Source organism: Panthera leo, chromosome C1, assembly GCF_018350215.1.
Source record: "Panthera leo isolate Ple1 chromosome C1, P.leo_Ple1_pat1.1, whole genome shotgun sequence".
Classification (NCBI taxonomy): Eukaryota; Metazoa; Chordata; class Mammalia; order Carnivora; family Felidae; genus Panthera; species Panthera leo.
Genome location: NC_056686.1, coordinates 125,775,753 through 125,798,444, shown reverse-complemented (window position 1 = coordinate 125,798,444; position 22,692 = coordinate 125,775,753). Strand labels below are relative to the sequence as shown.

The 22,692-nt window shown below is 37.2% G+C and overlaps 1 protein-coding gene across 4 annotated transcripts in view; it reads right to left on the bottom strand.

Annotated features, from left to right (window-relative positions):
- Window positions 1-22,692, bottom strand: part of RAB3GAP1 (RAB3 GTPase activating protein catalytic subunit 1) — a 111,472-nt gene that overhangs the window by 65,212 nt on the left and 23,568 nt on the right. For all 4 annotated transcript variants that reach the window (XM_042948540.1, XM_042948543.1, XM_042948541.1 and 1 more), the window contains one exon: window positions 19,816-19,894. In XM_042948540.1, coding sequence (XP_042804474.1) covers window positions 19,816-19,894 — 79 coding nt within the window. The remainder of the gene's footprint in view (window positions 1-19,815; window positions 19,895-22,692) is intronic.

The following is a 22,692-nucleotide window of genomic DNA, read 5'->3' as shown; positions in this document are numbered from 1 at the left end:
CCTGGAGCCTGCTTTGGATTCTGTGTGTTTCTCTCTCTGTCCCTCTCTTACTTGTACTCTCTTTCTCAGAAATAATAAATGAATAAACTTTATTTAAAAAAAAAGAATATCTCTTTTCATTTACTGGAGTATTTCCAATGCTCTTCATTCCTTCCTGGGGATCCAAGTTATCTATCACCTCTTTCCTTTAATACTGCCTATTAGGTAGGTCTCTTGCAATGAATTCTGTCTTTATGACAGTGTTGTTATTTCATCTTTTTTTTTTTTTTAATGATGGTTTTCCTAGATATAGAATTCTTGGCTGGTGTTTTTTTCTTTCAAAACTGAATGTATCACTGTGCTGCCCTCTGGTCTCCAATGTTTTCTCTGCAAACAGTATTGTTCCTTTGTACATAATGAGTCATTTTTGTCTTGCTTTCAAGATTCTCTTTGCTTTGGGCTTCAGCAAGTTGACAATAATGTGTCTAGATGTGGTTCCCTGTGTTTATCCCACTTGCAATTCATTGAATTCCTGGGTCTATAAGTAAATGTTCTGTTTTGTTTTCATTGAATCTAGGGAAGTTTTTGGCCATTATTTCTTTGAGTATTTTTTTTCCCTGTCCCTTCTCTTCATCTGGGACTCCTCTATTATTACAAGTATGCTTTGGAACACCTGACAACGACCCACAGATCTCTGAAGTTCTGTTCACTTTTCTCTAATCTTTTTTCTTTCTGTTCTTCAGATTAGATAATTTCCACTAATCTTTCAAATCCACCAACTCTTTCTTCTGCCATCTCAGACCTGCTTTTGAGCTCATCTGATGAAAGTTTATTTCAGTTATACTTTTCAACTCTAGGGTTTCTATTTGGTTCTTCATTAGTTTTTACTTATTGAGATTTCCTATTTTACTCATTGGTAGCATATTTTTCATTCTTTGAATGTGTTTACAACTGCTTTGAAGTTATTGCTCAATCCAACATCCGGGCCCACTAAGAATAGTTTCTACTAACTTTTTTCCTACTTCCATACGGGTCACACTTTCTTGTATGGCCTTGTATATCTAGTAATTTGTGGTTAAAAACTACAATTAGATAATATATTGTAATAAAACCAAGTCCTGTTTAACTTTTTTGAAGGTTCTTTTTTGTATTTAGTAACGTGTCCAAATTTAAATTGTGCAATCTGTCTTTCCCAAGATGTTTAGCTACTGATGTCTCTATTCACTCATTTTATTCTTCTCCTGGCTCCCTAGGAGCTACGGACTGTCAATATAGCTTAGTAGTAAGCTAGTAATTGGGCACAGAATATGCTCAAACACCTGAGACCATTAGACTTTCACTTTCTGCTAACTGATCTGTTGGGGGAAAAGGGGCTGTATTTGAAGTTGCACCCAGTTCTCAAGTTTGGGCTCTCTTGCATCTCCCCTGCATGTTTGTAGTTTCCCTATCATATAGGGATGTGTGCGGAATGTATCCAAACTCTTCTATAGCTCTCATACATACAGTAGCTCCCTATTAAATTTCTGACTAATCCATCACTTGCTTTGAACCAGGACTGCAATCCTGGCCTAGTTCACATACAGGTTTTCCTCATCCACTCACTCAAGTCTGCTACTTTTAAGATGGCAGAGCCACAGGGTTTTTGCCCTCCACCTAGAATCAACTAACAGAACTGATGGTTCCACGACCAGCCTAGACTGGAAAGCCAGTTCTCACCGACACAGACTGAGAACAGGGCAGTAATAGGAATAGTCACAGGCAAAAGGGCCAGAAGATACACCCATCTTAACTGAAACTCTAGAAGTTTTTCAAAAATAAATGCTTCTCAATTTGTTGTCTGACTTTGTGCAATCCAGTACTCTAAAATGGTTCCCAATTTCTTTTCTTTTCTTTTTTTTTCTGCAGAGGAGGAACTGCCAACTTATGTCATGTCACTGTTACCAGAAGTCTTCAGAACATTTTAGCTTTTGAAAGAATAAGAATATTTTATGGGTCCTTATAGCTATTCTAAAATACCGTTCTCTCAAAACTATCAGGTCCTTTTACACATAACTCTCTCTGTAGCCAATTAAAAAAATGCATTAAAATCACAACAATAAATATATTTTAAAAGCCATCATAATACTCAACTACACAACTTACAAGATTGTGGGCTATTTCTTTGTGCTGTTGCTGCTATTCCCTTAAAGTGTGGTCGAAGCTGAAGTTCGTCCAAACACTGGACTAGACAAAGGCAAAACCACAAAGACAAAATTTATCATGAATTAAACCCAGCTGTACTTTCAGTGTATTTTTCAAGCTCAGTAGAGCCTCCCAGGCATATAGCATTTATGCTCTCACTTTTTGTATTGTTCTCATATTGCTGCTGTAACAAATTACACAAAATCAGTGGCTTAAAACAAATTTATTATCTTACAGTTATATAGGTCAGAAGTCTGACAAAAGTCTCGCCACACTAAAATCAACTTGTCAGCAAGACTGTGTTCCATTTGGAAGCTCTAAAAGAGAATTCATTCCTTATCCCTCCCAGTTTCTAGAGGCTCCCCTCATTCCTTAGCTCCTGGCTGCCTTCTCCAAATCCAGCAATACAGGCCAAGTTCTCATATTACACTACTCAGACACTGACTCTCTTCTGCTTTTTTTCCACTTTTAAGAACTCCCGTGATTTCACTGGGCCCACCCTGATAATCGAGGACATATCTCCCAACCTTGAAGTCAGATGATTAGCAATCCTAATTCCATCTGCTCCCTTGATCCCTTCTTGCCATGTAACCTATGAAAGTAGACATCTTTAGGATGTAGGGAGGTTCATTATCCTGCCTACCATTCCTTCTTATTAAAACCTCTGCTCAGTAAAGACCTCATAAATTTACATTTAGGCATAAATGTCCCCTAGGTTAACATCTTTATCATTTTCAGGGCTACTTATTTTATAAGGAGTAACAATAAAGGGAATAAACCTCTATTGATGGTTTCAGAAATCAGCCATTAGAAGATAAAGGACAAGTATATAAGGAGGTAGACAGAAGTATCCAAGAGACCACATCATTAAGATCAATTACCTTGACTAGACCACAAAAATTGATCATGGCCACATATCTTTTAAAAACCAGTTTTATAAAATACCCTTTAAAAAGTTAAACAGGCTTAGAGCAAATCTGGCAGGTGCCTGATATAAAAATTGAAACTGCAAGATTTCAAAGTACTGGACAAATAAACTATCAGAACTAAGCACTTGCCATAAATGCCAAAATTCTACTTTCTAAACTTTGATTTGAAAATGTAAGTTAATCTTATATTAGTTTTATCTCATTCTGACAGGGTCCACCTATGCTAACTGTATATGTACACAATGTATAAATTATTTTCCATAAGTTTTCAAATTTTCAATGTCATTGTTTTAGTACTACCTTTAGTTTTTTAAAAAGGAAAATGCTTATAGGTGAATACTTCTGTGTATGTTATTCTTCAAGTGGTAAGAGAAGCATGACAAGTAAATAATAGTCTTGAAAACTGCAGAATTTTAAACAATTATAATTTTAAAATTCTATTTAAAAAAACAAGTATATTATAAAATCTTAAGTTGTCATTATCAACGCTCTGCTGCTATACTTGCAGGTTTTAAATTCTTGATTTAAGCACTACCATCTCTACAAATGCTCTTGTTCTGACTTGAATGTCTTTTTAAACAACTTGACCTGGTTTATTCTCACTGTCTATCAGGATTCAAGTGAGGTAGTACCTCTTCTGAAAACAATTTCCCAACATGACCTGGATTAAAAGGAGGCACCTCCTATGAGTTTGAATCAAGCCCAGCGCTGCCTTCCATGACACCATTTATCAATAATGCTGCCACTGTTCCCTTATCTAGCCTCCTACTAATCCCAAAGTGTACTAAGCTAGGGATCATATTGTATCCTTGGTATCTCAGTATCTGGCTCACAGTAAATGTTTAAAAATAATGTTTGCTGGATTAGAAAAAATACATATCCCTTTAATACAGTTAATTTTCAAATAATTCTCAAAAGTTTGATTGCTGGCCTTCTAACCTTTACGAAAGATCAAATTTTTAAAAATGGAAGCAGTGTGGCACACTGGCAAGACACAGACCCTCCCCTTCCCCCCAAACACACCTAAATACCTTATAAAATATGACAATGTTTAAAAATACAGGGCTGAACTGCAAGGTTGCCTGGGTGGCTCAGTCGGTTAAGCATCTGACTTCATCTCAGGTCATGATCTCGCCTTTCCCAAGTTTGAGCCTGTGAGCCCTGTGAGCCCTGAGTTGGGGGGCTCTGTGCTGAAAGCTCAGAGCCTGAAGCCTGCTTCAGATTCTGTGTCTGCCTCTCTCTCTCTCTGCCCCTTCCCCCCTTGCGCTCTCCTTCTCTCAAAAATAAATAAACATTAAAAAAAACATCTGCGAATACCATGTATTTTATCCTAGTAGTGACAATGTGAATTATGTAACTCTGAGACTGATAAGGTATACCCAGTCCAGGGGAGGTAGTCTCGGGCATGCATCCAGGCTAGGCTATGTCTAAGAATACCCAGCCTCATAACAAATATAAATAAAGTCTGGAAACTATAATTTCAGAAGCACATTACTCAGGTATTACCCTCCACTATATCCTTGTTTATAAAGCACTGGGAGTAGGAAGCTGCCTATCTTTCCAATGATGTCATCAATCTCTCCACAAACCATCTTCCTTCTATAACCTACAGATTGATTCAAGCACTGTATGTACATGACTTTCCATCAACCCAAGCAACACAGAGGTGGTAATGTTCTGAATGGCCCCTCAGGGATATGGGTGTATATATCAGGCAAGAAACTGGAACTGAGACTTCTGCTTAAAGCCCAAACCCCAAAAGGGACCACTACTTCAATGAAATGAAAACTTCACGCCCAGAACGTTTGCATGGAAAATTCTACCAGACATTCAAAGATAACATCAATTTTACACAATCTCTTCCAGAAAACAGAACAAAATACTTCCCAACTCATGTTATAAGGTCAGCGTTTCCCTGATATCAAGATAAAGTACAGTAGTCCCTTATCAATGGGCAATACATGCCAAGATTTCCAGTAGATGCCTGAGACCACGGATAGTACCAAACTGTACACAGACTTTTTTCCTATACACACATATGACAAATTTATAAATGAAGCACAGTAAGAGATCAGTAACAATAACTAATAATATAACAGAACAATTATACTGTAATAAAAGTTTTGTGAATGTTCTCTCTCTCTCTAAATATCTTATTGTACTATACTCTCTCTTCTTGTGATGGGAGATGATAAAACGCCTACATGATGAGATCAACTGAGATGAATGATACAGGCACTCTGACATAGTACTAGGCTGCTAATGACCTTCTGATACATCAGAAGATCATTTGTTTCTGGACTGCAGGTGACCTGAGGGAGCCGAAACCATGAAAAGCAAAACTGCAGGAGGATAGTGGGGGTACTACTGTATATGATAACTACAAACCAATATTCCTCATTAATACAGTCATTAAAGTCCTCAACAAAATAACAGCATATCAAATCCGGCAATACATATAAGCACAAATACAAATTATACCACAAAAAAGTGTGGTTTATCTTGGGAACATATAGTTAGATATCCAAAAATCAATGTAAAGAAACACCATATTAAAAATCTAAAGAAACAAATGATCGTATCAATTTAAGCAGAAAAAGCATTTGACAAAATTCAACATCCATTCATGACAAAAACTCAGCAAACTAGAAACAGAATTTTCTCAACCTGATAAAGAGCATCCATGAAAAATCTACAGCTAGCAGTACACTTAATGGTCAAGGACTAAATGTTTTCCCTCTGAGATCAGGAACAAGGCAAAAATGTCCACTCTCACCACTCCTATTCAGTATTTTAGTGGAAGTCTTAGCCAGTTTAAAAAAGCAAGACACAGGCAGCTCTTTCTGCCCATGGGTCCTGTCCCCATGCTTTAATAAAATCACCTTTTGCACTAAAAAAATAAAAAGGTGAATCATAAATAAAAAGGCAAGAAACAAAAGGGATTGTAAAGAAAGAAATAGAACTATACCTGTTTCACAGATGTGACTATTTACCTGGAAAACCAAAAAGACACTACAAAACTCCTCCTACAACTAATAATTGGATTTCATAGTCATGGAATACAAAATGAATGCACAAAAATCATATTCCTATATACTAGCAACAAAGAGCTGGAAAGAAAAAATTTTAAAATACCGTAACGATAGCGCCTAAGAAAAAAGAAAGCAATAATTATGTATAAATCTGATAAAACAAAGAGAAGGAGCTAAGATGGCAGAGTAGTAGGAGGACCCTATGCTTGCCTCTTCCCTTGAACACAGATAAATATCAAATCATTCTGTACAATCAATCTGAGGACAGAACAAAATGCACAACCAGAGAGAGACAAGAGGCAACATCATCAAAGTTAGGAGGAGCAGAGACATGTTTTGGGGGAGAACAGCACTATGGAGGGGGAGGGAGCCCTGGTCACAGAGAGAGGCAGGACAGGTGAGAGACAGAGAGAGAGGGAGGGAGGGAGGGAGGGACGGAGGGAGGGAGAGAGAGAGAGAGAGGGAGGGAGGGAGGGAGGGAGGGAGGGAGGGAGGGGTACACACAGGGGATCACACAAGGAAAACACTTCCTCAAAGCCACTGACTGGGAAAAGGAGAGGGGCTGATTACCATGAGTTTTTATAACCAGTGGAGCTCAAAGACTAGAGTTTTAGAAGTCTATGCCATGGCTGGTACTGAGCCCTGAGGGTGCTGCAGTGCTCCTGTGGAGAAGGAGGGCAGAGAGCCCAGGAACAGATGGCGCAATCTGAGGATCCCCTGGGAAGCAGTGGGAGAGATGGCTCCCCTTTCTTGGAGCACATCTGGAAGAGGTAGCATTGCCTCTCCAGAGACAAAAGAGCCAGCAGATACCATTACACTCCCCTACCCCTCTGCTCCTATGGAGAAGGAGGGCAGAGAGCCCGGGAGCAGATGGCACGATCTAAGGTTCCCTTGGGAAGCACTGGGAGAGATGTTTCCCTCTTTATAGAGTACATCTGGGAGAGGTGGCATTGCCCCTCCAGAGACAGAAGAGCCAGCAGGTGCCATTATGCTCCCCTACCCCTCAGCATAGGTACAGAGACACTGGCTGAGGGTGGCTAATCTGGACAGCAGCTCTTTGCTGAACTTTACTCCAAACTCCACAGCCTTGTGCTTTTGTTGAACTGCCCCTCTGGGACAAACTTGCATCAGTCCCAGCATGGCAAAACCCTCTCCAGAGAACCAGCACAGGTCCTTGCCACAGCAATTCCCTAAAATCTGGAGTTTTAAAACTCAGCTGGCATGGCTAGGAAAAACATGTATGCACCACCCTGCCAAGCAAGAAGATGGCTCAGACACAGGGCGAAGGTAGCGACGTTGAGGGAAGCTTGGGACACACAAGGGGAGATTGCTTGCCATCTGGGAGGGCTTCCTGAATAGCAGTGAGCACGAACTCCGCTCTCAGGGATAAGGGAGAGGGCTGGCGCCATTTCTCATTCCTGGACCTCAGCATAAACTAACCTCAGTAAGCAGACAGTACCAACAGTGGCAGCACCTAAACTATTTACATCAAGACCCACTCCCCTGCACTCTACAGGTGCTGCTTTTCTTGGGCAAGTGTTCCTGAGAACCAGAGCAGTGACCCCTGCCCCCAGAAGACCAGCACAAACCTCCTGTATGTCTACTGACTACAGAGTTCTGTAAAACTTCAGCTCTAGTGGGAAAAGCATCAGGTCTCTTTTAACAAGCACAACAGAACATGCCTAGTTAAACCTTGCCATACTCTAGCCAAAGTCCAAGCACTCCCTACTGCATGCAAGGAGAAACTCTGCAGAGGACTGACCTAGGGAAAGAGCAGCCAAAACACTGCAGCACAGTGCACACAGCATACACCAGAGACACTTCCCTGAAATACCAGGCCCTGGACAGTATAAGACCTCTTCATAGAGCCATTACACTCTGGAGCAAGAAACATAACAAGCTTTCCTAACACACAGAAGAAGACAGAGACCTAACACACAGAATATGGACACAGGGATCATGGCCAGGGATCTAATCAAAACAGATACAAGTAATATGCCTGATCCAGGATTTAAAACAACGTAAAGATACTAGCGGGGCTTGACAAAACATAGAAGACACCAGAGTCCCTTACCTCAGAGATAAAAGACCTAAAAACTAGTCAGGCTGAAATGAAAAGTGCAATAATTGAGATTCAAAACCAACTAGATATAAGGACCACACGATGGAAGAAGCAGAGGAAGGCATAAGTGATATAGAAGATAAAATTATGGAAAATGATGAAGCTGAAAAGAAGAAAAGAAGATAAAATTATGGAAAATAATGAAGCTGAAAAGAAGAAAAGAAAAATACCAGCATACAAATCCAGGAGGCACTGAGAACTCCCATCAACATCAATAAAAGCAGGCCAACATCAAGACATAGCATAAATCTGCAAAACCAGAGATAAAGAAAAAAGTCCTAAAAGCAGCAAGACAAAAGAAGTTCCTAACTTACAAGGAAAGTTTTTAAAAATAAGGTTAGCAACAGATCTCTCCACAGAAACTTGGCAGGCGAGTTACCCATGTGCTGAATGAGAAAAATATGCAGCCAAGAAAACTATCCAGCAAGGCAGCCATTCAGAACAGAAAGAGAGATAGAGAGTTTCCGAGATAAACATAAACTAAAGGAGTTCATGACCACTAAATCAGCCCCGCAAGGGAACTCTTTGGGGGTGCCTGGGTGGCTCAGGGAGTTAAGCGTCCAACTTTGGCTCTGGTGATGATCTCGCTGTTAGTGAGTTCGAGCTACACTTTGGGCTCTGTGCTGAGAGCTCAGAGCCTGGAGCCTGCTTCGGATTCTGTGCCTCCTTCTCTCTCTCTCTGCCTCTCTCCTGCTCACACATGCACTCATGTGCTGCGCTCGCTCTCTCTCTCTCTCTCTCTCTCTCTCAAAAGTGAACATTAAAAAAAATTTTTTTTACATAAAGGGAACTCTTTGAGTGGGAAAGACAGACCAAAAGCACCAAAGATTAGAAAAGAACACATAAAATCTCCAGAAACAACAATAAAACAAAAAACAATAAAATGGCACTAAATTCCTATCTATCAACAATCACTCAATATAAATGGACTAAATGCTCCAATCAAAAGACATAAGGTGTCAGAATGGATTAAAAAACAAGACCCATCTTTGTGCTGCTTACAAGATACTCATTATAGACCTAAAGACACCTGCAGATTGAAAGTGAGGGGATGGAGAACCATTTATCATGTTAATGGACATCAAAAGAAAGCTGGAGTAGCCATACTTATATCAGACAAACTAGATTTATTTTTAAAAATTTTAAGTTTTTTTAATGTTTATTTTGGAGAGACCAAGTGAGACAGAGCATGAATAGGGGAGGGGCAGAGAGAAAGGGAGACACAGAATCCGAAGCAGGTTCCAGGCTCTGAGCTGTCAGCACAGAGCCCAACACGGGGCTCGAACCCACAAACTGTGAGATCATGACCTCAGCTGAAGTCAGATGCTTAACCGACTGAGTCACCCAGGCGCCCCAGACAAACTAGATTTTAAACCAAAGACTACAGCAAGGGATGAAGAAAGGCACAATATCATAATAAAGGGGTCTACCCAACAGGATCTAACAATTGAAAATGTTTATGTCCCCAACCTGATAGCACCCAAATATATAAAACAATAAATAACAAACATAAAGGAACTCATTGATAATAATAAAATAAGAGTAGGGAACTTTAACACCTCACTTACATCAGTGGACAGATCATCTAAGCAGAAGATCAACAAGGAAACAATGGCTTTGAATGACACACGGGGCCAGATGGACTTAACAGACATATTCAAAAATTTCATCCTAAAGCAACAGACTACACATTCTTTTTGAGTGCACAAGGGACATTCTCCAGAACAGATCACACACCAGGTCACAAATCAGGCCTCAACCAGTACAAAAAGACTGAGATTATGCCATGCATGTTTTCCAACTACAGCACTGTGAAACTTGAAATCAACCACAAGAAAATATTTGGAAAGACCACAAATACATGGAGGTTAAAGAATGTCCTACTAAAGAAAGAATGGGTTAACCAGGAAATCAAAGAATAAAAAACAAACAAACATGGAAACATACAATAATGAAAACACAATGATCCAAAACCTTTGAGACACAGCAAAAGCAGTAATAAGAGGAAAGTATACAGCAATACAGGTCTACTTCAAGAAACAAGCAAGATCTCAAATATGCAACCTAACCTTACTCCTAAAGGAGCTAGAAAAAGAAAAACAAATAAAGCCTAAAGCCAGCAGAATAAAGAAAATAATAAAGAATAGAGCAGAAATAAATGTCATAGAAACAAAACAAATCAAACAAAAGAAATCAAAAACCGTACAACAGATCAAAGAAACCAGGAGCTGGTTCTCTGAATTAATAAAATTGATAAAAACCCCGAGTCATATTTATCAAAAACAAAGAGAAAGGACCCCAATAAATAAAATCACAAATAAGAAAGAAGAGATCACAACCAACACTACAGAAATATAAACAATTATTAGAAAATATTATGAAAAATTATATGTCAATGAACAGGGCAATTTTCAAGAAACGGATAAATTCCTAGAAATATATAACCTCCCAAAACTGAAATAGGAAGAAATAGAAAACCTGAACAGACTCATAACCAGCAGAGAAATTGAATTAGTAATCAAAAATCTCCCAACAAAGAAAACTCCAGGGCCAGATGGCTTCCGAAGGAATTCTACCAAACATTTAAAGAAGAGTTAGTACCTATTCTCAAACTGTTCCAACAATAGAAATGGAAGAAAAACTTTCCATCTCATTCTGAGGCCAACATTACCTTGATTCCAAAACCAGACAAAGACCCCACTAAAAAAGAGAATTACAGGCCAATATCCCTGATGAACATGGATGCAAAAATTCTAAACAAAATATTAGCAAATTGAGTCCAACAGTACATTAAAAAATCATTCACCATGATCAAGTGGGATTTCTTCCTGGGCTGCAAAGGTAGTTCGATATTCACAAATCAATCAACATGCTATACCACATTAATAAAAAAAAAAGGATAAGAACCATAAATCCTCTCAACAGATGCAGAAAAAGCCATTTGTTAAAGTACAGCATTCATTCTTAATAAAAACCGTCAACAAAGTTAAGGATAAAGGGAACACACTTCAACATCATAAGGGCCATATACAAAAAACCCACAGCTAATATAATCCTCAATGGGGAAAACTGGAGAATTTTTTCCTCTACGGTCAAGTACAAGACAGGGATGCCTATTCTCACCATTGTTAGTTAATAAATTACTGGAAGTCCTAGTCTCAACAGTCAGGTAACACAAAGAAATCAAAAGCATCCAAATTGGCAAGGAAGAAGTCAATCTTTCATTATTTGCAGGTGACATGATACTCTGTAGAAAACCCCAAAGACTCCCACCAAAAATTGCTAGAACTGATACACGAATTTAGTAAAGTTGCAGGATACAAAATCAACGTACAGAAATCTGTTGCATTTCTAAACACTAATAATGAAGCAGCAGTAAGAGACATCACAGAATTGATCCCATATACAACTGCACCAAAAACCGGAAGATACCTAGGAATAAACCTAACCAAAGAGGTAAAGATGTGTACTCTGAAAGCCATACAACACTTATGGAAGAAACTGAAAATGACACAAAGAAATGGTAAAACATTCCATGCTAATGGATTAGAAGAACAAATACTCTTGAAATGTCTTTGCTATCCAAAGCAATCTACACATTTAATGCAATCCCTACCAAAACACCAACATTTTTCACAGCACTAAAACAATCCTAAAATTTGTCCAGAACCACAAAAGACCCTAAATGGCCAAAGCAATCTTGAGAAAGAAAAGCAAAGCTGGAAGCTTCACAATTCCAAACTTCAAGTTACATGACCAAGCTGTAGTGATCAAGACAGTATGGTACTGGCAAAAAAACAGATACATAGATCAAAGAATGGAATAGAAAATCCAGAAATGGATTTGGATTTCCCAAAACTATATGTCAACAAATCTTCGACAAAGCAGGAAAGAATATTCAGCGGAAAAAAGTCTCTTCAACAAACGGTGTTGGGAAAACTGGACAACAACATGCAAAAGAATGAAACTGGACCACTTACTTATACTATACCCAAAAATTATTCCAAAAGGGATGAAAGACCTAAATGTGAGATAGAAGAACATCAAAATCCTAGAGAACACAGGCAGCAACCTCTCTGACATCAGCCGTGGCAACTTTACTTAGATACGTCTCCTGAAGAAAGGGAAACAAAAGCAAAAATGAACTACTGGGACTTCATCAAGATAAAAGCTTCTTCATAGCAAAGGAAACAATCAACAAAACTAAAAGGCAACCTTTGAACTGGAAGAAGGTATTTGCCAATGACATACCCAATAAAGGGTTAGTATCCAAAATCTATAAAGAACTTATCAAACCCAACACCCAAAAAACAAATAACCCAGTGAATAAATGGGCAAAAGACATGAAAAGACACTTTTCCAAAGAGGACATCCAGATAGCTAACAGACATATGACAAAATGCTCAACATCACTCATCATCAGAGAAATACAAATCAAAACCACAATGAGATACCACCTCATACCTGTCAGAATGGCTAAAACGAACAACTCAGACAACAGAGGTTGGCAAGGATGCAGAGAAAGAGGAACCCCTTTGGCACTGCTGGTAGGAATGCAAACTGGTGCAGCCACTCTGGAGAACAGTATGGAGGCTCCTCAAAAAATAAAAAATAGAACTACCCTCTGACCCAGCAATTGTACTACCAGGTATTTATCCAAAGGATACAGGAGTGCTGATTCGAAGGGGTACATGCAGTCCAATGTTTACAGTAGCACCACTGACAATAGCCAAATTATGAAAGGAGCCCAAATGTCCATCAACTGATGAATGGATAAAGATGATGTGGTTATGTATGTATGTATGTACACATACATACACACATACACAATGGAATATTACTCGGTGGTCTAAAAGAATTAGGGGTGCCTGGATGGCTTATTCGGTTAATTGTACGACTTCAGCTCAGGTCATGATCTCACAGTGCATAGGTTCAAGCCCCACATCAGGCTATGTGCTGACAGCTCAGAGCCTGGAGCCTGCTTCAGATTTTATGTCTCCCTCTCGCTCTCTGACCCTCCCCCAGTCATGCTCTGTCTCCCTTCCCTCTCTCAAAAATGAATAAAAGTTAAAAAAAAAATTTTTTAAAGAATGAAATCTTACCATTTGCAACATGGATGGAACTAGAATGTATTATGCTAAGCAAAGTAAGCCAGTCAGAGAAAGACAAACATCATGATTTCACTCATATGTGGAATTTAAGAAACAAAACATAAACATAGGGGAAGGGAAGCAAAAATACGATAAAAACAGAGAGAGACACAAACCATAAGAGACTCTTAAATACAGAGAACTGAAGGTTGCTGGTGGGGTGTTGGGTGGGGGGATGGGCTAAATGGGTGATGGACATTAAGGAGGGCACTTCCACATTAATGAGCACTGGGTGTTGGGATGTGCACTGGGTATTATATGTAAGTGATAAATCAGTAAATTCTATTCCTGAAATCATTATTATATGTTAACTAACTTGGATTTAAATAAAATTTAAAAAAAAGAAAGAAATGGGCAGAAGACATGAGTAGACAATTTGCCAAAGAAGACATACAGACGGCTAATAGACATGTGAAAATATTCTCAACATCACTCATATCAGGGAAATACTAATGAAAAATTACAATGAGGCATCACCTCACACATGTCTAAATGACTAAAATTAACAACAAAGAAAACAACAGATGTTGGTGAGGATGTGGAAAAAGGAGGACCTTCTCACACCGCTGGTGGGAATGTGAACTAGTACAGCCACTCTGAAAAACAATATGGCGGCTCCTCAAAAAGTTAAAAATAGAACCTACCCTACAATCCATCAATTGAACTACCAGGTGTTTACCCAAAGGATACAAAAATACTGATTTGAAGAGACACATGCACCTCAATGTTTATAGCAGCATTATCAACAAAAGCTAAATTATGGAAAGAACCCAAATTTCCATCAACTGATGAATGGATAAAGAAGATGTGGGAGATATAGATATATATAGATACACACACACACACACACATACACACACACACACGAATATTACTCAGCCATCATTAAGAATGAAATCTTACCACTTGCAAAGACTTGGATGGAGCTAGAGTGTATAATGCTAAGCGAAGTAAGTCAGGGAAAGACAAATACCATGTGATTTTACTCATATGTAGAATTTAAGAAACAAAACAGATGAACATAAGGGGAAAAAAAGAGGCAAACCATAAACTAGACTCTTAACCATAGATAACTGCTGGAGGGGAGGTGGGCTAGATGGATGATGGGTATTAAGGAGAGCACCTGTGATGAGTACTGGATGTTGTATGTTACTGATTAATCATTAAATTCTACTCCTGAAACTACTGTTACAACATATGTTAATTAAATGGAATTTAAATAAAAACTTGGGGGAAAAAATCTAACAAAACATACAGGATCTATATGCTGAAAACAGTAAGACACCGATGAAAGAAATCAAAGAAGACCTAAATAACTGGAGAGACTATGTTCATCAAATGAAAGAGTCAGCATAGCAGAGATATCAGCTTTCCCTAAACTGTCTAAAGATTTAAGGCAATTACAATAAAAATTCCAGCAGAACTTTTTGTAGATATAGATAAACCAATTCTAAAACGTAAATGGAAAAGCAAAGGAGCTAGAAAAGCCAAAACAACTTTGCAAAGGAGGAATAAAGTTGTAAAGTCACACTAATTTCAAGACTTATAACAATAAAACTAGAGAAACCAAGAGCATCCAGACATATACCCACATAAATACGGCCAAATGGTATTTGACAAAGGTGCAAAAGTCAGTCAATAGAGAAAGGAAGCTCTTTTCAACAAATGATACTGGAACAAATGAACATTCATTTGCAAAAAAGGAACCCTGACCTAAACCTCATACCTTACACAAAAATTAACTTGAAATCGATAACAGATATACATACAAACTGTAAAAGTTTTAGAATAAAACACAGGATTAGCCACATGGTAAAGTTAACATCACTAGCGATTAAGTCATATTGATAACATGTCCTTCTGATACGATGTGATGAAAATGGCAATTCACCTCTGTGGTATTCTTTCCAAAATCCCACAACCCAAGTATAACCATAACAAAAAGAGACACACCCAAACTGAAGGACATTTAACAAAATACCTGACCCAAACTCCTTAAATCTGTAAAGAAGATAAAAATTAAGGAAATACAGATGTTTTCAAAGACCGGAGACTAAACAAACTACAGAGACATGATGACTAAATGCCTGGATCCTAAAACAACTTCAGTGGAAAAACTAGTTAAATAACAAGGGAGCAATGTTAGTTTCTCAGTTCTGACACACGTATCATGGTGATATAAGCTATTAACAGTAAGGGAAACTGGTTGAAGGTATAGCAGATCAGTCTGTACTATCTTTGCAACTTTCTGTAAATTGAAAAAAAATCAAAATTGTTTTGAAGTTTTCTTTGTTTTTGTTTTTGTTTTGTTTTTTAAGTAGCAGAAACCTCTGTACCCTGGGGCAAAGAGTTCTTAAACACAGCATGAAACATGACCCATAAAGTAAAATACTGATAAACTGATAGGACAATACATCTATTAGAATACATCTAAAATAAAAAATACTGACATTGAGTGTTGATGAAGATGTAGAGCAACTAAAACTCTCATACATTGCTGGTGGGAATGCAGAATTGTTCAGTCCCTCGGGAAATCAGTTTGGCCATTTCTGTTTTTCCTTTTTTTTAATTAAGTTTTTATTTTAATTATAGTATAGTTAACATACAATGTTATACTAGTTTCAAGTGTATAGTGATTCAACAATTCCATACGTCACCCAGTGCTCATCATGACAAAAGCACTCCTGAATCTCCATCACCTATTTCATCCATCCTCCCACCCACCTCTGGTAACCATTGGTTTGTTCTCTATAATCAAGCATCTGTTTTCGTTTTTTTTCCCCTTTGCTCATTTGTTTTGTTTCTTAAATTCCATGAGTGAAATCATATGGTATTTGTCTTATTTCATTTAGCATTATATCCTCTCTCTCTCCATCTATGTTGTTGCAAATGGCAAGGTTTCATTCTTTTTTATGGTTGAATAATACCAGTGTCTGTGTGTGTGCACCACACACACCATATCTTCTTTATCTGTTCTTCTATCAATGGACACTTGGGCTGCTTTCATATCTTAGCTATTGTAAATAATGCCGTTACAAACATAAGGGTGCATGTATCCATCCCTTTGAATTAGTGTTTCTATTTTTAGGGGGTAAATACCCAATAGTGTGATTACTGGATTGTAGGGTAGTTCTATTTTTAACCTTTTGAGGAACCCCCTACTGTACTCCACAGTGGCTGAACCAGTTTACGTCCCCACCAAAAGTGCAAGAGGATTCCTTATTTCTCCATATCCTCACCAACACTTACTGTTTCTCGTGATTTTGACTTTAGACATTCGGACAGGCATGAGATGATATTCTCATTGTAGTTTTGATTTACATTTCCTTGATGATGAGTATCTTTTCATGTGTCTGTTGGTTACCTGGGTGTCTTTGGAGAAATGTCTGTTCATGTCTGCACATTTTTTAATTAGGATATTTATTTTTTGGGTGTTGAGTTGTACCAGCTTTTTATATATTTTTTATACTAATCTTTATCAAATATGTCATTTGCAAATATCATCTCCCATTCTGAGTGTTTCCTTTTAGTTTTGTTGGCTGTTTCCTTCACAGTGCAGAAGCTTTTTATTTTGATGCAGTCCCAATAGTATATTTTGGCCACTTCTTATAAAGTTAAAAATATGCACCTACCATATGACTAGCAATCTCATCCTAGGCATTTATCCCAGTGAACTAAAAATGTACTTTTATACAAAAATCTGTTCACAAATATTTATAACAGCTCTATTCATAAATGCCTAAACCTAGAGGTGCCTGGGTGGCTCAGTCAAACATCTGACTCTTGATTTCAGCTCAGGTCATGATCTCACAGTTCGTGAGATCGGGCCCCACACTGGGATCTGTGCTGACAGCAGGAAGCTTGCTTGGGATTCTCTCTCTCCCTCTCTCTCTGCCCCTCCCCTGCTCACAAACTCTTTCTCTCTCTCTCTCTCTCTCTCTCTCTCAAAAATAAACTTTAAAAATAATAAATATAAATGCCCAAACCTAAAAACAACCCTAATGTCATTCAAGGAGTGAATGAATAAACAAACCAGTATATATCCAGACAACAGAATACTGCTCAGCAATAAAAAGGAACAAACTATTGATACAGAATTACTTCAAAGGATCTCAAAAGCATTATGTTGAGTAAAAGAAACTAGTCTCAAATAGTTACTACATAATTCCATCTCTATGACATTCTTAAAAGGAAAAAACTATCAAAACTAAAAATATATCAGTGATTGCAGGAAATTATAATGGACAAGAAGAGCTTTTTGGGAAGTTACAGAACTGTTCTACATTCTGATTGTGGTGGTAGTTTTAAGAAACCTATACATAGGAACATGTGTGTGACTGGGTTGGGTAAGCATCTAACTTAGTTTGGGCTCAGGTCATGATCTCATAGTTCACGAGATCAAGCCCCATGTCAGGCTCTGTGCTGACACTGCCCTGTCTCTCTGTCTCTCTGCCCCTTCCCTGCTTGTGCTGTCCCTATCTCTCTCAAAATAAATAAATACACATTTAAAACAAACAAAACCCTATACATATGTGTTGAAGTTCAATGAACTATTCATCAAAAAAAGGTTAATTTAACTATATACTAATTTTAACTAAAAATTTTTTAAAGTAAATGTAAAGGTTAAAAAAGCTAACAAGAGATTTTCATTAATATATAAAAAGAAATAGATCACTAACATGTACTGCATTAATACATAGAAAGGTTTCACTCACTCATTCAATAATTATTTTTAAACTAAAAAATATGTGTCAAACACAATTTTGGGAAATAAATATTAAACAGTTGATCAGAATGAATATATTTTGCCTATGGAATGGACATGAATTGGGGGGGACCAGTTGTCAAAGTGTATGGGTTATACACTGCTCCCTCAAAATACATGTCTATCTAGAAGCAAAAAAAAAAAAAAAAAAAGGTTGAACAGAGATTTTATAACAGCATTCAAATTTTGATAAACACATTATGTACCACTATCTTGCTAAATCATCACAATTATTCTTAAAGGTACATATTATTTATTACTCTGTCTTTATGAACATAGAAACCAACTCAGAAAAATTGCCCAAAACTGAAAATAAGTACTTGAGCTAGAAATTCAACATAAGTATGTCTCATTCACTGTCTGCCCAAACAGTAGGTGTTCAATTAATGGTAAATGAGGTGAATGAGTGAGTACATGCAAAATCATGTTCTATGACACCATGCTGCCTTCCGGTCTTTTGCCATTTTAAATGTATATATTCACATTTTAAAAGATCCGAAGAGAATCTGGATTGATTACATTAAATGGCAATTTATTAAATTCCTCTTATACTTGTTTAAATTCAGTTTTTAAAAGTTCACACTAAAATGACAGGCATATTTATGAAACAATATACAGTTTATTTGCATTTGCAATTAGTTTTCTTTTTTTTTTTAAGCAAGCTACATAGTCTACTTGCTATAGTAATCACACTGAAATGAAGAAAAAAAGAAGCAAAGAAATTATCATTTTCCCCTTTATTGAAATTCTTCAATAAAAAATCAAGAGACCAACTCATACCAACAGACAAACATAAAACCAGTATATAAATGTATTTTACCTAGGTGTCCTTTCTTGACCATACACTCATACTTGAGACATTTTGGTAGTGGTATGCTTCAATACCACCCCTACCAAAATGAGATAAAGACCTTTTAAGTGTGATGTACCTCTTATATTAATCCATCACATTTATAATTTAGATATGATGAGTTATGATGTTATCATGTAACTGAGATCAACATTTTATTTCAATTTAATTTCCAACAATACACATTAAGTTTTCTACAGTAAGTAAATGTTTCATGCTAGTCATCAGAATTATAGTTAGGCTCTACCCTAGATAATGAAACAAACTGCAGAAAAGAATAAACAGCAGGCCTGTGACTACTATCCTTAGAATGGCCTGCTTGCAAGGCTGACCTTTGGCAGGCACCTAGGAATTTGGATTTGGAGAAGGTTCTCAAAAAACTCTTCAATAAGAGTTACTGTGCTTAAACTACACAATGTGGTTTATGTTGAACACCAGCTTTTCTTCTGGGAATCTGAAATTTTGTTATGTACCGGTCAGAAGGTGCCAGCCCCCAAATACAAACCCTGAAAGCTGAGCCGCTAACAACCTTCATTGGTAGATGTTTCATATGTGTTGTTACAACTTATTGTTAAGGGAATTTAAGTATATCCTGAGTAACTCCATTAGGAAAGGATTCAAACACTTCCTCCAACTTTGCCTCGGGCACCTTTTCTCTAGATTGATATTGTTAGCATAATAAATCATAGTAAGTGTAACCTCGGGCTGAGTTCTATTCATCCTCCTGACAAATCACTGAACCTGGGGGAGGTCTTGGGGTCTCCCAACACACATACTAAAAGTTACCTGAGTAAAATGTATACTTACCATCTTACCAGGCAATGTGCTCTCGGAGGAAAGTCATTATTCATACACAACAAATCTTGCATAGACTGTGGAATAACATCTACAAAAACATTTCATAATGAAAAAATTAGTATGTTCATTCTAAGGCAAAATTTTGTAACATGATTTAAAAAAATCGTATTACATAACACGTCTTGCTAGTCCATATAGTTATGCAATTGCTTAAAGATTTATATCTAGGGCTATCTCTAAGATTTGGGGTGAAAAAGGTGTCCTTCTCATGGGGGCCTGGGTGGCTCAGTTGGTTAAGCATCCGACTTCAGCTCAGGTCATGATCTCATGGTTTATGAGTTTGAGCCCTGCATTGGATTCTGCTGATAGCTCAGAGCCTGGAGCCTGCTTTGGTTTCTGTGTCTCCCTCTCTCTCTCTCTGACCTTCCCTGACTCGCGCTCTGTTTTTCCTCTAAAAAATGAATAAACATTAAAAAAATAAAATAAAATATAATAAAGATGTCTCTCTCTCAATGTCTTTTATTTCTAAAAAGCCAGCTTCTAAGTATTGTTCCCATGTTTATAATATTTTCCTTTCTTCTATGTCATGACTCAAACAGTTCCTCAGCCTTACTAGAAAGCCATGTTTTATCTCTTCTTCTTGGTCTGCCCTTGTCTCTACTTTTCTTCAAAACTACTTACAGTCCTGTCACTTCCTTACCACCTCCTATGGCCAGCCTTTGCTGGCCTCTGGCCATCTTAAGTGTTCTTATAAAACCATTAACCAGGTTCCCACTTATAACCCATGTATCTTTAAGCACTTTTAATTTATAATAAGATACTGACGTATATCATCCTTATTTATTTATAAATGCATAATAAACTCAAAGCATAAAAAATATTTATAACATTTCCTTTGTTGTATAGTCATAATTCCTTAGCAAATTTATGTTTAATTACCTTTTAAAAAAGAGTATATAGGAGAACACTAATGACTTGATGCTTTAACTAAAGCCAACAAACAACTCCAACAAAATAAACTATCAGTGCTCAAATCTTCTGACCTCCGAAAATATAGTTTTAAATGTGTATCTCCAAATTAAATGAATTGATGGTTTACTTGTAACTTCTACCACTAGGTACAGCTTCAATCACAACCAAATTCAAACTGCATCATACATATATACATATGTACATATACATACATACAACAATAATGACTTAACTAAAATCCATTCATCTTCTCTCAGACCACAGTTCATCTCAGAAACACGGATTCTGAGGCTCCTGGGTATCTCAATCGGTTGAGAGTCTAACTCTTGATTTCGGCTCAGGTCATGATCTCATGGGTTGTGAGACCGAGTCCCATGTTGGGCTCTGCACTGACAGCATGGAGCCTACTTGAGATTTTCTCTCTCCCTTTCTCTCTACCCTTCCCCATCCCACACTCTCTCTCTGTCCCTCTCTCTCAAAACAAATAAACATTAAAAAAAAAAAACCAAAAAACACTGATTCTAAGCCTCCTTATTTTAACAGCTTCTTCTTGATGTTCCTCAAATTAATAGCACTTAAGATTTCTCTCCCTTTAACAGTTTGCTTCATTAATGAGCAAAATGTTGGAACTGGAACTTTCTGGGCTATTATCAGACTTCCCACCAGCTGCATATATTTCCCTCTTCCCCTTCCTCCTCAAGTACACTTATTCATATTCTGGTTTAATTATTTTACTGTATAAATTGTCTTAATTATGTGTATATATAGTCAGTGTGATCTGCCCTAGTTTACAAATCTGAATGCGGATGCTATCTACTTGTTTTGTTTCTAAGAATGCCAATAATAAAGGTAATATAATTTTATTCCTATACAAGAAAAGGCACAAATATTTCAGGCCTATACTTACAAATAGTATCTGTATTGACCAGAAAAACTTTGTTCTTAATTTATTTTTTTCAGTTGAAGTATAATTGACATATAACATTATCTTAGTTTCATGTGTATGACATAACAACTTGATAACTGTATACACTGCAAAACGATCAACATAAATCTAGTCAACATCTGTCACCAGTTAAAAAACATTTTCTTGTCATAGAATTTTTAAGATTTACTCTCTGAGTAACTTTCAAATATGCAATACAGTACTATTAACTATAGTTGCCATGCTATACATTAATTACATTCCTAGGACTTACTTATAACCACGAGTGTACCTTTTGACTCTCTTCATCCATGTTGCCCACCCCACCCCCCCCCAACCTCCATCTCTGGGAACCACCAATCTGTTCCCTTTAACTATGAGGTTGGTGAGTTTTGTTTTTGTTCTTGTTTTTGTTTTTTTAGATTCTACATATAAGAGAGAACATGTAATAAATGTCTTTCTCTGTCTGACTTATTTCACTTAGCATGATGCCTTCAATTGCCCTGAAAAATTTAAACACACATTCTGTGTATTTATTTTTTGAGTGAGTTAAGAAGGGCATCTGACTGAAAGCTGCAAAATTAATACTGTTTTAACACCTTGCTCACTCACTATTATATACCACTCTATCTCAGGACAGAGATTTTGGATGATTTGACCTATGAACTATAAGCACCATTTACGGAGATTTGAGCAATGTGACCTATTACCAACCATAAGCACTAAGTTTACTGAGTACCTAGCATGGGTGAGGTCCTGATATGGTGCTCATATATACTATCTCATTAAACCTTCCCATTAATCTGCTGGGTGGTATTACTTTGCTTTTCAAGTGAGATAATTCAGACTTAGAAAGGTCAAGTAACTAGTAAGAAGAAAAGCCAGAATTTTAATCCACTTGATCTGACAAATTATGGGGTATATCCAAAACACTATCCTGACAAATGAGTAATTTTATTTTATTTTTTTAATATTTATTTATTTTTGAG